At 39.9% G+C, this 12,458-nt stretch overlaps 1 protein-coding gene across 2 annotated transcripts in view; it reads left to right on the forward strand.

Moving 5' to 3' along the window:
* The first annotated feature begins 30 nt into the window (after nucleotides 1–30).
* rprd1b (regulation of nuclear pre-mRNA domain containing 1B) overlaps nucleotides 31–12,458 on the forward strand; it is a 48,949-nt gene continuing 36,521 nt past the window's right edge. Inside the window, exons 1-3 of one of the 2 annotated variants that reach the window (XM_043710189.1) lie at nucleotides 31–372; nucleotides 8,198–8,327; nucleotides 10,084–10,217. In XM_043710189.1, the coding sequence (XP_043566124.1) occupies nucleotides 222–372; nucleotides 8,198–8,327; nucleotides 10,084–10,217 (415 nt within the window). In that variant the 5' untranslated portion in view covers nucleotides 31–221. The remainder of the gene's footprint in view (nucleotides 373–8,197; nucleotides 8,328–10,083; nucleotides 10,218–12,458) is intronic. The other variant, XM_043710188.1, reaches the window with a different exon arrangement.

The raw sequence follows: 12,458 nt of genomic DNA on the forward strand, positions 1-12,458 counted from the left end.
ATCCAACCGTCACTGGGAGGCTCGCTCTGTCATTGTTCCGAGAGTTGGCGCGGGCGGTCACGTGGCCGGTCCGGCGCCGTGACCTCTGACCCTGCCGGGTGGTTTGGAAGGGGGTGAGAGGGCAGGCCGCCATTTTGCCGAGCGAGCTCCTGAGGGATCGATCGTGGCGGGCGGCAGGCACCGCTGGATTGACCGATACATACCCACACACTGAGCCAGAAATGTCCTCCTTCTCTGAGTCCGCCCTCGAGAAGAAGCTCGCCGAGCTGAGCAATTCGCAGCAGAGCGTGCAGACCCTCTCCCTGTGGCTCATTCATCATCGGAAACACGCAGGGATAATCGTACACGTCTGGCACCGGGAGCTGAAGCGAGGTGAGCGGCTCGTTCCCCGACCCCGAGTGGGGTTAGGCTGCCAGGCTTAGAGACTTGTCGTCCGCCGGAGAAAGGAGGGCACCGCCGCTGTCTGCTGCCCGCCTCTTGGCTTCAGCGCTTCTCGTGTCTGGAACGCTTCCAGTTTGAGCAGCGGAGTACTCGTGGAAAAAAAAGGGGATAAACATTTGTGTTTGTGTGGCGTCTCGGTGCATTCTTAAGAAATCTTGACCGTTCATGAACCACCTTTCTGAAGTTTTATTACTGTTGTAATGAAAGAAGCATTCACATTTCTCCCACTGATCGCTTTTGGATGATAGTTGAGGGCTAAGTACTGGCGTTCCTTCCCTGACTTTCTCCAATGTTTCTGTTATCCTTAGGTTCACTTTAAAATTTTATTCTAAAATGACAACTTTGACACACTATTACATCCTTTAGTAATGCTTTGATGCGACAGCTCATGTGCTACAGTCTCTGTATATGGGACCACAGATATCAGTCTCAGATGAGATTGTTGTTGAGCCGTACTTGACACCTTTGTGAAAGGCATAGCACCAAAATGTATGTTCAGTTCAGTGATAAAGTTAGTTCCTTACTTCACGCAAAAGTGTGTAAAGCAGCTGATTTAAACTGAGTGCTAACTGCTGGATGTTCTGTAGATTTGAAGGTTGTGAAATGAAACTGGTTTGTTGAAAGATTGAGACTGGTGAAGTTTCCTGTAGTTCGGCTAGAATGAGTATATTGCATATTGTTTGAAAGATTATTATTTAATTGGGAAAGTGAAGTTTCTGTGTTAACATTGCTTGTTTCTAATTTTTCAGTGTTTATGTCGCATTAGTGATAAACTTATTTAAAGGTTTTTTTTATTTTAAGGATGAGAATCGTGCCTATGCATGATGGTGCAAACCTTTGGCTATTTTGTATTGAATATATGTGACAAATGATTAAATCAATTTTGCGTAAAAAAGTGATGAGCATTAGAAATGGGAGTAGAAGTAGGCTATTGGTTTACCAACATGCTGTGACATTCAATAAGATTATGGCTGATCTCTGGCCTCCATTCTGTTTTCCTTCTTGATCCTACATCCCCCAACATGCAAGTCAATTGAGCCTTGGTTCAACATTGAATTTGATAGCTTTTTGGCACAGAATTTGAATTGCTCACAACCCTCATGGAGAAATTTCTTTGCTCAGTCTGAAATGATCATTACGTTTTACACTAAACTTTAGCCCTGATTCTGGATACTCTCATCCACGGTAATAAAGTCTCAACATCGACTGTCAAGCCCCAAGTCTGAATTTTGCTTGCTTCAGTGCCAGCATATCTCATTCTTTTGAACTCTGGAGAATAAAAGCCTAATTTACTCAGTCCTCCTTCATAGTGTACCTGTCATTCTACGAACTAATCTATAGAACTAGCTTGGCATCGCTTCTAAAGCGATGATTTTGCAACTTATGGAAGTAATATTGTAATGATTAATCACAGTAAAGCAATAGGGACAGCAAATTCCTCATTTGAATGGCTTATTTCTGTTGCATATTAAACTGCATTATTCCTCTCATTTAAGTTAATTTTCAAGATTTTCCAGTATTTTTAATAAAAATTTCATGGAGGTAGGAGATATTAAGTTCAACTGCATATTTTAAAGAATAAAATTATGATGTAATATGCTGTGCCATTGTTTCCACCTTCCTTTGAAATTTACGTTATAGAACTTTTAGATGGTTTTGTCACTATTCTGTCTCTTTGATTGTCCTACATGTGTTGTTCTTGGTCAGTGCTGGTCTTAGTTATTCTTTCCAGTTTTGTAACCTAATGACAGATTTGTCTGGGGAGAGAAGAAACCACAGACATCCTTTTCCATATTGCTGTATCTCTGAAATTAACCAGAGAAATAATACATTTTGTTTGGCTTTTTATTTAAAAAAAACTTTGGGCACCTTGGAAATATAAAATTAAATACATTTTTAGAGACCTGTGCTTAACAGGTTCGTTCACTAAAATAAAAATCTCAACACCAGTATATAGTCCCAACAGGTTTATTTGGAAATACAAGCTTTGAGTGCTGCTCCTTTATCAGATAGCTGGTTTGGGGCAGGATCAATTTTAACTTTGTTCACCGCAGTCCAAAAGCGGTATCTCCACATCACTGAAATGAAAGCAGAGCACTGCAGTTCCTGAAGGTCAAAAATAAAAACAGAAAGTGCTGGAGGAATTCGGAAGATTTGGCAACATCTGTGGAACAAAGTTAACCTTTTGAGTCTAACATAATTCTTCTTTGGAACGTTCCGAGGAAGAGTAATATAAGCCTCTACATTACCTTTGCTGTGAGACCTGTTGAGGGTATCCAGCACTTTCTGTTGATAGTTTAGGTTGGGTTATTCAATGAGCTGTGTTTCTTTCCATTGACAATAGAAATATTCATATTTATTTCTTTGCATATGCTGAAATAAACTAGAGTTTGACAAGATGAAAGAAAAGCACTAACTCAATGAATTATGGCTAATATGTTTAACTTAGCTTTTGTTAGCATTGTGCATCTGTTCTATTTCCAACTTTCCCTTTCTCATTGTGTGGTGGTGAACTTGTCTGTTTTGTGTGACATTTCCATCCATTCTGAATAGGAATGAAATAGTATATTTTTTCAATGGGGGAATGCAAGTGTGGAGAGTAGTATTTGAGAGGAAGAGGAATATATTGCCATAGAATTATGCATGAGTACTTTCTCTGCTCCCAATTAAAGGGGCAAATTCAGTCAGCATTTAGGCAACAAGTAGGTTTTTAGTGCTTTATTAGTATAAAAGTTTATTCTCTATTCCTGAAACTTTTTCATACTTTTTCTGCGCTAGAGCTAGCTAATACTTAAATGCAAATTCATTTATTTTATTCCCCTGCAACTTTCTCCATTAAAAGACAGCCATGCCCTCAACAGTAGATTAGATTAGATTAGATTGTGGAACTGGGCCCTTCAGCCCAACAAGTCCACACCGACCCGCCAAATCACAACCCACCCAGACCCATTCCCCTACACCTAACGCTACGGGCAATTTAGCATCGCCAATTCACCTGACCTGCATATTTTTTTTTTGGATTGTGGGAGGAAACTGGAGCACCCGGAGGAAACCCACGCAGACACTGGGAGAATGTGCAAACTCCACACATAACACAGTTGCCTGAGGCATGAATTGATCCCGGGTCTCTGGCGCTGTGAGGCAGCAGTGCTAGCCAACGAAGTTTGCATTCGTAATTTAAAACTGATACTTAACAATCTTTCAGGATCTCCTGCAGTATTTTTTTTTAAATTGGTTAGTTAAGTTAGCAAGAGGCTAAAAGCAAGTGAAAATTCTTGATGTCCCGAAGAACTTGCAGAAGGTAAAATTTTGTGAGAAAAGCAGAGGTGAGTTAAAGCAGGACCTACTTTTTACAATATAGAAAAGAAAAGTGAGAACAGTTCCTGTGTCCAACTTGTCTTTTCTTGTTTCACTAGTATCAGATCTGAGATGAGCATTACTTGAGCTGCAATCATATTTTTATTAGTTTGATTTTCTGAAGAAGCGTGAAGTTTTTTATTTAAATAGTTGTCTGGTTGTATAAAAGTGTTTTGATGAAAAAAGATACATTTTGTTGAAGTTTTTCATTTTGTATGCATTAGGGCGTTTTGCAAGAATACCAATTCAAGGAGAAACAAATTTATATTGCATAAGAGGAGAGTGTTGATAGGTTACCAGTTGGACTCTAAGGAATGCAGTATGTGGATTTCAGTGCTATTGTGGCGGGTATGTATGTCCAAAATCTGGTGGATTGTGTCAACCAGAATATCCTTTCATCTGTTCTCCACAAGCAAGTTACTAACTGTACCAAACAAAACTCCCAGCACAGTATTCAACACTGATTCTGCGACTGGACAGCAATTGCTGGATAATCCTGAACATGGAATACTTGTTTGTACAGGAAGCTTTGAATATTAATGCTTAAGACCCTGTTCTTTATGCACAGAAAGGACATACTGTGTCTGCTTTGACTCAACGCTGAACAAGATAGTTCACATTTCTCAGAGCAATGCCTGACAATACGGAGTAAACCTTTCTGATTTAAAATTTAAATAAAGTTTGGCAGTTGATTGTCAATCAATATTAATGGGTGCATTTTCCATGGAAATCTCTCAGCCAATCCAAGTCCAACATTTTCTTTGAAATGCCTTATGTTTTCTTCATTTGTAGAAACTGGACATCGCTGGTTGGTCAGAATTGTTTGTCCATTCCTAGTTGCCTTTGAAAAGGTAGTGGTGAGCTGCCTTCTTGAACTGCTATAGTCCATGTTCTGTAGGTTGAACAACAGTGCCATTAGGGAAGGAATTCCAAGACTTTGACCCAGGATGGTGAATGGCTTGGAGGGGAACTTAAAGGTGGTGGTGCACCCTTGTGTCTGCTGCCCTTATCCTTTTGGATGGAAGTAGTCATGGCTTTGGAAGGTGCTGCCTGAGGATATTTAGTAAATTGCTGCAGTGTATCTTGTAGATAATACACATTGATACTGAGTGTCATGAGTTAAAGGGAATGGATATTTGGGGATGTGGTACCAATCAAGTGGGTTGCTTTGTCAAGTTTATTGAGTATTCTTGGAGCTGCACTCATCCAGACAAATGGGAAATACTTGTCTGAAATACTCCTGACTTGTGTCATGTAGATGGTAGACAGGTGTTGGGGTGTCAGTGGATGAGTTACTTGGTACAGTATTCCTAGCCTCTGACCTGCTCTTGTAGCCACTATGTTTATGTGCTGATTCCTGTTGAGTTTCTGGTCAATAGTAATCCCAAGGATATGGGCAGTTCAATGATGGTAGTATCATTGAATGTCATGGGGTAGTGGTGAGATTGTCTTTTGGTGATGGTCATTGCCTGATATTTGTATGGTTACTTAGCACTTTTCAGTCTAAGCCTGGACATATCTAAATTTTGTTGCATTTGAACATGGACTGGTTCAGTGTCTGAGGAGTTGCAAATGGTGCTGCACATTGTGTAGTCATTGGTGAACATCCTCACTTATGACCTTATGATGGAGGGAAGATCATTGAAGCAGCTGAAGGTGGTTGGGTCGAGGGCACTAACTACACTGAGGAACCCTTGGACAGTTGTCCTGGAGCTGAGATGACAGACCTCCAACAACCACAGCCATCTTCTTATCTACCAGGTATGACTCCAACTAGCAAAGAGTTTGTGTCCTGATACTCATTGATTGCTGTTTTGCAAGGGCTCCTAGATATCACCCTCATTGAATGTGGTCTTAATGTCAAGGGCTGTCACTGTTACCTTACCTCTGGAGTTCAGTTTTTTTTTGTCTCTTTAAACCAAGGCTGTAGTGCGGTCAGGAACTGAGTGGCCATTATGGAGCTTAAACTGGGTGTCACTGAGCAGGTTATTGCTGAGCAAATGCTGCTCAGTCGCATTATTGATGACATAATCCATGACTTTACTGATGATTGTGTGTGAACTGGAGCAATAATTGGCGAGTTGAGATTTGTCCTGCTTTTTGAGGACAGGACATATCTGGACAATTTTCCATATTTGTTGTGTAGATGCCTGTGTTGTAACTGCACAGGACAAGCTTCCTAGGGCTGTGGCAAATTCTGGAGCAGAAGTACTTTTGTTGGAATGTTGTTCGGGCCCACAGCCTTTGCAATATACTGTGTTTTCAATCATTTCTTGATATCACATGGCGTGCATTGAATTGGCTGATGATTAGAATTTGTGATGGGGAGGACTAGAGGTGGCAGTGATGGATCATCCACTTGGCAGTTCTGGTTGAAGATTGTGAATGCTTCAGCCTTAACTTTAGCACTGATGCGTTGGGTTCTTCCATCATTTAGGATGGGCATATTTGTGGAACTGCCACCTCCAGTGAGTTTATGATCTACTGTCATTCATGACTGGATGCAGCAGGACTGTTTAGACCTGATCCGTTGATTTTGCAATTACTTAACTCTGTCTGTCACTTGCTGCTAATGTTGTTTTGGCATATAAGTAGCCTGTTTTTTAGCTTCGCCAGAGTGGCACACCATTTTTAGGTGCATCAGCTCCTCCTGTCATGCAGGAGAAAGTGAGGACTGCAGATGCTGGAGATCAGAGCTGAAAAATGTGTTGCTGGAAAAACGCAGCAGGTCAGGCAGCATCCAAACAGCAGGAGAATCGACGTTTCGGGCATAAGGTCTCCTTCATTCCTGAAGAAGGGCTTATGTCCAAAACCTCGATTCTCCTGCTCCTTGGATGCTGCCTGACCTGCTGCGCTTTTCCAGCAACACATTTTTCTGCTCCTGTCATGCACTCTGCAATGAGCCAAAGTTAGTCCCCTGGCTTGATGGTAATGGTTGAGTCGGGGGTGTGCTCAGCCATGAGATCACGGGTTATGCTGGAATGCGGTTCTGCTGCTGTCGATACCTGGTATTGAGTTGTTAGATCTGTTTTAAATCTCCATTTTAGCAGGGTGGTAGTGCTACACAACACAATAGAGGTTGTTCTCAATGTGAAAGTGTGGCTTTGTCTCAACAAGGACTGTGCGGTTGTCACATTTAGTGATGCTGTCATGGGCAGGTGCATCTGCAGATGGCAGATTGGTAAGGATTAGGTCAAGTATGTTTTTCTCTCTTGGTTCCCTCACCATCTGCTGCAGACCAGTCTTACAGCTGAGTCCTTTAGGACTCAATCAGTTTGATTTATGGGTGGCTGCTGAGCCACTTGTGGTAGATATTGAAACCTCCTCACCCAGAGTAATTTTGCAGTCCTGCCACCCGCCATGCTTTGCTCAACATGGCGTACTGATTCATCAGTGGAAAGAAAATGGTATGCGATAAGCATCAGGCTTCCTTGCCCACGTTTAATCTGAAACCTTCATGGGGTCCAGAGTGAATGCTGAGGATTCATTGGGTAACTCCCTCCTGTCTATATACCATTGTGCCACTATCTGAGTTTATCTTGCCAGTGGGACAGGACATATCTAGGGATGATGGTGATCTTGTCTGGGACATTGCCTTACAGATAACGTTCCATAAGTACGACTATGTCAGGCTGTTGCTTGACCAATCTGAGAGACACATCCCCACTTATTCCCTGTGAGACAAATCTCCCAATTTTGGTACTACCCTGAGATGTTAGGAAGGAGGACTTTACAGGGTCGAGAAGGCTGTTTCTGGTGTTGTCTTTTCCAGTGCTTAAATCGATGCCAGGTTATCTGTCCAGTTTCATTTCTTTTGAGACTTTGTAGCGATTTATATAACTCAGTGGCTTGCTAGGTATTTTTAGAGAATAATTGCGAGTTAATCACATTGCTGTGAGTCTGGAGTTCCAAGTAGGTTATACCAGGTGAGGATGACATATTATTGAGTAAGATGGATTTTTTATGACAATTAACAAATGTTTCTGGTCGTCAGTAGATTCTTTATCCCATTTTTAAAAAAAAATGAATTCAAACCCAGAACAAGAACATTAGCTGGGTTTCTAGATTTACACTCCAGCAATAATACCACTAAGACGTCACCTACCCTGCAATATAATGGTGTTAAATTTCAGGGAAATTGACTCAATTGGAGGCTACATCTAAACAAGTTTCTTCCAGATAGCACAAAATAATTACCAATTAAAAGATCTTTACACGGTTCAACCACCATCAACCCAAGCAATTTTAAAGCAGATCACACAGATAATCCATAAATGTAACAGCTCTGTTTTAAGTTATCTGCAGTTATTTCTAACTGACAACACTTGTCTGGTGTATAGGAAGGTTATATATCTGAGTGTTTTTGTCTTCATTAATTGCAACCTTTTTTATGTAACAGCTAAACCAAGCAGGAAATTGACATTCATCTACCTGGCTAATGATGTCATTCAGAATAGTAAGAGGAAAGGTCCTGAATTCACCAAGGCTTTTGAGGGAGTTCTTGTGGATGCTTTTTCACATGTTGCCAGGTACAGTATATGTTGAGCTTTATTTTGAAATAATAACATGGCTGTGCAATAGATAGGAAGTTCATTTGACTAATTTATTGGTGAATAAGTTTAGAAAAATGCTGACATTCGTCCAGACTTGCAGACTAGCACATCTGTGATTTTAGTTGAGATACTAAGATCTCACCTTCTTAACCTCACCCTTCACCTGAGGCATGGTGACCATCAAGTTAACTGATCACTAGTCATCCCTCGTAATGAGCAAGCAGCCCTAATGTCCTGTGGGACTGTTGTAACTTAATATTGCTATTGTTTACCAGTCCACAAAGGATCACAGGTCAGATTTCATGTCCAATAGAAAGCTTTCTTCCTCTGCACCTTGGGCAATACATGTGGAGTTCTATCAGCAGTGAAACAAGAGATTTATATACTGTAACTCTGTATATAGGCCTCTTGTAAAGAAATAGGAAAGTTAAAATCTGCATGAATGAATTGATGAATGGAATTTCAGAAGTTTTAATCCACTGCAAGGTATGAATGAACTCATTTTATGATTTTGATGGAATGTGTCATAATTACTTGTGTGCCTATTTTGGTTTCTGCATTCTACAACTAAGTCTGAATGTGAAGTAAACAGACTGTGAAGTCAAAAGCTTTTGTTACTTGAAAGTCAAGCGTATGTTCTAAACTATCTTGTCAAGTTGTAAAAAGTAGTATTAAAGGTGACGTGAGTTACAATTTGCTTTGTATGTATGCCAGTGTGAAAAGCATAATCTTGTCACGATGGGATTATGTAAAAGATTGTTTTTAAATGGATTTAGAAGTAATTTTGGATTCTGAAATTGGTGTTTCTATACCTAGGAATGCAATCAAAAGCATGTTAATAATTGCTGTCATTGTAGAGTTTCTTCTAACCATGCTGAATCACCTGGGCTTGTTATATTTACTTAAATTCCACATTTTTGAGCAGAATAGAAAATGAATAAGTTGCATCCAGCCTTTGAGCAGTCACATCTGACATTCTAATACTGACATGTACAACCTGACAGTACATTTAGTGTGAGAGCAGGACTGAAATCTGCCCAACTTTACTGGCATCTTCCATTTATTAGGTGTTCCTGTGGCATAATGGCGCTGAATCTCAGTATGACAGTAACATTGAGTGGCTAAACTGACTAAATGTTAGTATAATATGTCCGTGACAGTGACAGTGTATGAGTGTCAACTGGTGATTCCCAATTGCACTCTAGCAGTATCTGCTCTCAGTAACTAACCAGTTGCATGTGCATGGAAGCCATTTATTGTGGATCCACTTTGTAAAGTATAAAGCATGTGCATCAATTTTCTCATCCATAAATTCTCTAATGAGTTCTCAAATTTTTAGAAAGTCATTGTTGAGGAAGTTTCACTGGTTTGTGCTGAGTGCAATGTAAAATAGGAGTGCTCCATTGGAATGATGTGTTACAGTTATGTTTAGAGACATGATTTAATGTACTACTTTCAATTTCTTTCCAGCAATTATTCTATAAGTAGTTATGGGTGACCATCCATTGAGGACAGGAGCAGGTTTGTTTTGAGTAGCTAACTTTTGTCTTGTTTCCTGATAGAAGCTGAGAGAAATTGTTATCCTTGATCAAAGGTGATATCTTCAAGTTTTTTTGTAAATAAGTTTTCCTTCAGGATAAGTATAAGAGAAGCCATGATGTTACTGATAGTCTTAAACAATATTAAAGTTACTGGAGTTTTGTTCATATTTTAAAATTTTTTCTTTCCCCAGAGAATCTGAGCAGAGTTGTAAGAAACAAATGGAACGAGTCCTGAATATCTGGCAGGAAAGAATTGTCTATGATATTGATTTTATTCAACAACTTAAGTTAACTGTGGATGAATCTAACAGTCCACTTCCAGTAGGTATGCAAATCATATCTTATAATATGATCATGTCAGTGTACAATTTGCATATTATAACCTGAATTATTCAGATTATCTTTGTGCTGAATAGGTATTCGGTTGAAACAAACTGTGTTCTGTATGTATCATTTGTAAAGTGGGATATTGGTGTTGAAATGGTTGTATGTGGACCACTGTCTGCTACTTATTGAGTCTGTTGAGAACAAAATATGTGTCTGTTAATTTCCTTATCTCATAGTATTGCTTTGTGAATGTTACTTCAATTAGCAGTGGTCATTACATGATTGAGTTTTGCATTTAATTTGAGGAAGAGAGCAAAAAAGGGTTTAAGATGAATGCCTTTAAGGGCAATTATGAATATATGAAATAGTTGGCTAAAGTGAAATGGAAAATTTTGTCAAGGGATAGGGTAGTAGGGATGCAGGAGCAGACAGTTTAAGGAGATATTTCGTAACACTCAAAGAAACATTTGAGTGAAAAAGCAATAGTTTGGGGAAGGACTCACCACCTGTGATAGCATACTGAGAAAAAGCATACAGTTCTGCAAAGATTGCTGGCAAGTCAGACTAGACAGAATAAAATAAATTGCCAAGAATTATTTTAAAGAAATGGGGGAAATAAATAGGGTATTAGGGCAAATCTAGCCATAAGTATGAAAATTTCTACAGGTATTTCAAAATGAAAAGTATATCTATAGTGAGCATTGATTCATAGTGGATGTTATCTTGGGAATTAATAGTGGAAAATAAGGTCAGTGAACTGAGCAGTTAGTTTGCTTCTGTCTTCACTGTAGAAAACACAAATAACTTTCCAGAAATGATTGGAAATCGTAGGGAGAAGGGAGTGAACAAGTTAAAATAGAGTTATAGAAATTTACAGCACGGAAACAGACTCTTTGGTGCAACTCATCCATGCCGACCAGATATCCCAAATTATCTAGTTCAATTTGCCAGCATTTGACTCATGTCCCTCTAAATCCTTCCCATACCCATCCAGAGATTTTAAATGTTGTAATTCTATCAGCTTCCACCACTTCCTCTGGCAGCTCATTTGTATTACCACCCTTTGTTTAAAAAAAAGAATTGCCTGTTAGGTTCCTTTCACATTTTTCTCCTCTCGCCCTAAACCTATGCGCTCTAGTTCTGGACTCCCCCACCCCAGGGAAAAGGCCTTGTCTATTTACCCTATCCACACCCCTCATGATTTTATAAACCTCTACAAGATCATCCCTCAGCCTCCGACAGTTAAAATCTGCAGGGAAGGGGTATTGAGAATGTTTATTAGAATTCAAACCTGACAAATCCCCATATCTTGATTGGGTAACATAATATAAACAGGGGATTAGTTAGGTAACAGGAATTAGAAAGTTGGCTAAAATCTTTTTGCATGTTGAATTCAGAATAAGTTAAATTTGGTAATCCAATGGAATAGAGAATTTTTCAGTGAGCTTGTTTGTCTGACCTTGTGTTTAGTTTCAGACTGCATTGTCTTTGTGCTGGGTCGTTTGCATCTTTTGTCAAATTAACAGATTGTGCAATTGTAGAAAATTTAAAATTTTGTAAAATACTGAAAATAGTTATCAAGCCGTCAGAAATGCTTGGTATCATTGCAAAGCTAATATAAAAACAAAAAATCTCTACAGCGTGGAAATAGGCTGTTTGGCCCAACAAGTCCACACTGACCCTCCAAAGAGTATCTCACCCAGACCCATTCTCTGCCCTTATTACTCTGTTTCCCCTGACTAATGCATCTAGCCTACACATCCCTGAACACTATGGGCAATTTAGCATGGCCAATTCACCTAACCTGCATATCTTTGGATTGTGGGAGGAAACTGGAGCACCTGGAGGAAACACAGACGTGGATAGAATGTGCAAACTCCACACAGACCATTGCCCGAAGCTGGGCTCTGGTCCTGTGAGGCAGCAGTGCTAACCACTGAGCCAGAATTGGTCAGGGACCTCAAAGTGAACGAGCCATTGGGAAGTAGTGACCACAATACAATAAGCTTCAATCTGCAATTTGAGAGGGAGAGGGTACAATCGGAAGTGACAATATTTCTATTGAATAAAGGGAACTATGGAGCTATGAGGGAGTAGCTGGCCAAAGTTCAATGGTGCAATACCTTAGTAGGGATGACAGTGGAGGAACAATGGCAGATATTTCTGTGTATAATGCTGAAGATGCAGGATCAGTTCATTCCAAAAAGGAAGAAAGATCCTAGGAGGAGGCATGGGTGGC

Source organism: Chiloscyllium plagiosum, chromosome 20 (assembly GCF_004010195.1).
Source record: "Chiloscyllium plagiosum isolate BGI_BamShark_2017 chromosome 20, ASM401019v2, whole genome shotgun sequence".
In the NCBI taxonomy this organism is placed as follows: domain Eukaryota; kingdom Metazoa; phylum Chordata; class Chondrichthyes; order Orectolobiformes; family Hemiscylliidae; genus Chiloscyllium; species Chiloscyllium plagiosum.